Below are 1,151 nucleotides of genomic sequence, written 5' to 3'. Positions count from 1 at the left end.
AAAGGATTTAGAATATTCTGTAAACTTAGCAGGCTTTGAGAGGACTGACTCCAATTTCGAAACAAGATCTACTGTGGGTAAAATGCCATCAAACAGCTTAGCATGTTACAGAGAAATCATTCATGAAAAGAAGAGTCAACCGATGCAGCAAATTCTACTGTTGTCTTTTTTAAGAAGTTGCCACAGCCACCCCAAACTCCAGCAACCACCAGCCTGATCAGTCAGCAGCCATCAACGTCGAGGCAAGAGTCTCCATCAACAAGATTATGACATGATGAAAGCCCAATGATGACTAGTACTTTTTAAATTTTCAATGAAGGATTTCTTTTTTTTCCAGAGAAGTCTGTGCTTTTATTAGCCAAACAGGCTACTTCAGAAGGATGAAGCAGGACGAGTGGGTGGCCCCAACGCTAGGCTTGCCATGCTTCACAAGCTTAGAGGTGAGGGAGAACTCACCCAGGTAGTAGCCAATCATCTCAGGCTTCATTTCCACCTGACTGAAGGTCTTGCCACTGTAAACACCCGCCATGTTGCCCCCCATCACAGGCAAAATGATCATGTCCTGAAGGCATGCCTTAACCACCTTGGGCTTCTCCATTAGGGAGGCCTCCTTATTGGCCTTGTGCAGGTGCTTCAGCAGTGAGAGCTGCTTCCTCTGCAAACCCCAGTTCAGCCTCTGTTGCTGAAAGGCAGTGTGCAGCTGCATCAACTGTTCATAGGATCTGCCCAGCAGCTGGTCAAGGTCCAAGCTGCAGAAGGTGAACTTGCTTCTTCTTCTGCTCCACTTATGCCATCTTATCAACTCTTTGCAAAGGACTGTTTTTTAAGCAAAGATATGTACATATTTTTCTAGATATAAAACTATTGCATGCTTAACTTTATTGCACAGTATAGTGTAAACATAAATTTTATATGCACTGGGAAACCCCAAAATCCATTACTTGCCTTATCACCATACTTGCTTAACTGCAGTGGTCTGGAATCAAATCTATGTTATCTCTGAAGTATGCCTGTGTTACATCAGAGCATGGAACAAATGGATGTCCAACACTAGCAGAGAAGAATACCACAGAAGTTTGAAGAAAGGGAAACCCTACAGAAAACAAATCAGAGCAAAATGTTTTCTGCACTAGATCTCAAATCCAAAGATT

The 1,151-nt window shown here is 43.0% G+C and overlaps 1 protein-coding gene across 1 annotated transcript; it reads right to left on the bottom strand.

Moving 5' to 3' along the window:
* Positions 1-367: 367 nt before the first annotated feature.
* On the bottom strand, positions 368-794 carry LOC102948655 (40S ribosomal protein S15-like). Its single transcript, XM_015541107.1, is given in 2 exon segments — positions 368-767; positions 769-794. Coding segments are annotated over 2 exon segments (426 nt in total).
* Positions 795-1,151: the final 357 nt, after the last annotated feature.

This window comes from Panthera tigris, chromosome E2 (genome assembly GCF_018350195.1).
Source record: "Panthera tigris isolate Pti1 chromosome E2, P.tigris_Pti1_mat1.1, whole genome shotgun sequence".
Classification (NCBI taxonomy): domain Eukaryota; kingdom Metazoa; phylum Chordata; class Mammalia; order Carnivora; family Felidae; genus Panthera; species Panthera tigris.
The sequence above is the reverse complement of the archived record's forward strand: the minus strand, read 5'-3'. Positions and strand labels throughout refer to the sequence as shown.